This window comes from Limulus polyphemus, unplaced genomic scaffold (assembly GCF_000517525.1).
Source record: "Limulus polyphemus unplaced genomic scaffold, Limulus_polyphemus-2.1.2 Scaffold107, whole genome shotgun sequence".
Lineage (NCBI taxonomy): Eukaryota > Metazoa > Arthropoda > Merostomata > Xiphosura > Limulidae > Limulus > Limulus polyphemus.
The window spans coordinates 1,156,816-1,157,916 of NW_013665717.1; the positions used below are offsets into that span (position 1 = coordinate 1,156,816).

The window sequence follows — 1,101 nt, forward strand, 5'->3', positions numbered from 1 at the left end:
TTTTACCAACGAAAAGTGGGATTGACCGTCACATTATAACGCCCCCACGGCTGAAAGGGCGAGCATGTTTGGTGGGACGTGGAAGCCATGCCGGGCCTAAAGAACACTGAAAGAAAGAATTATATTTAGGTAACAAAAACGGAGTAAAAAGTTAGCCGAATTACTGTCCTTATAGTAATTAATATCAAATGTAAAATAATAACATTTATTAGTGTTATCTACTTTTGTTTATTCAAGAATAGCTAAAAGTTTGTCTATACACTAGTGAAACTATAGATCACATAACATTTATCTACTGCATTATATTCACAATGGATAATAAACAATTTTCGCAATAAGTAATCACTTAACACACCTGATACTACTTTATTTAGCAACAGATACTGAGACCCTAATTGTAAAATAAATATCAAGAGACGAGGTATAGTTTATCCATCGTTGAGTGAGTATGATTCTCTCACTGAATATCACACCCGTTTTTGGTTTATATTTAATAAGAAAAAGCTTACACTGAACCTAAGGGTTTTCTCCTATCAAGTTTTACATTACCTGCTGTTCATCCAACAGTAAATGATAGGGTTGTACATAGAGTTGGACATGGCGAGCCAGTAAATTGCCAAGTAAATATGTTGTACATTGTCAGAGCTAATGATCTCCGGGTGATGGTGAGCTATCAAGAAGTAGATGTGATAGGGCAACCAGCAAACAGCGAAGATAAAAACTACGACGATCATCATCTTCACAATCTAAAACAAAACACAATTTAGGAGACTGTTAGAACTTTATAACGAAAAAAAGTTATGATAAATTATGGAGTTTTTTTTTAATCTGTACATTTCAGAGTTTCTGTAGAAACAAGTACAAAGTATGAAGGACATATATTGTAAATATTTTATTTCTGTGCACGTGATACAAATATTCGTGTGTTTTTTTCTTTCCTTCCTACGTGCCACACCTTTACTCAAAATGAAACGATAAATGAGTCATTGGTAACAGAAAATATGATCCTGAGATTAGAACTATGAAACTATAAATGAGTCATTGGTAACAGAAAATATGATCCTGATGTTAGAACTATAAAACTATAAATGAGTCATTGGT

The 1,101-nt window shown here is 33.2% G+C and overlaps 1 protein-coding gene across 1 annotated transcript in view; it reads right to left on the reverse strand.

Annotated features, from left to right (window-relative positions):
* LOC106470820 (tachykinin-like peptides receptor 99D) overlaps positions 1-1,101 on the reverse strand; it is a 14,001-nt gene that overhangs the window by 5,319 nt on the left and 7,581 nt on the right. The window contains exon 3 of the mRNA XM_022400314.1: positions 550-746. Coding sequence (XP_022256022.1) covers positions 550-746 — 197 coding nt within the window. The remainder of the gene's footprint in view (positions 1-549; positions 747-1,101) is intronic.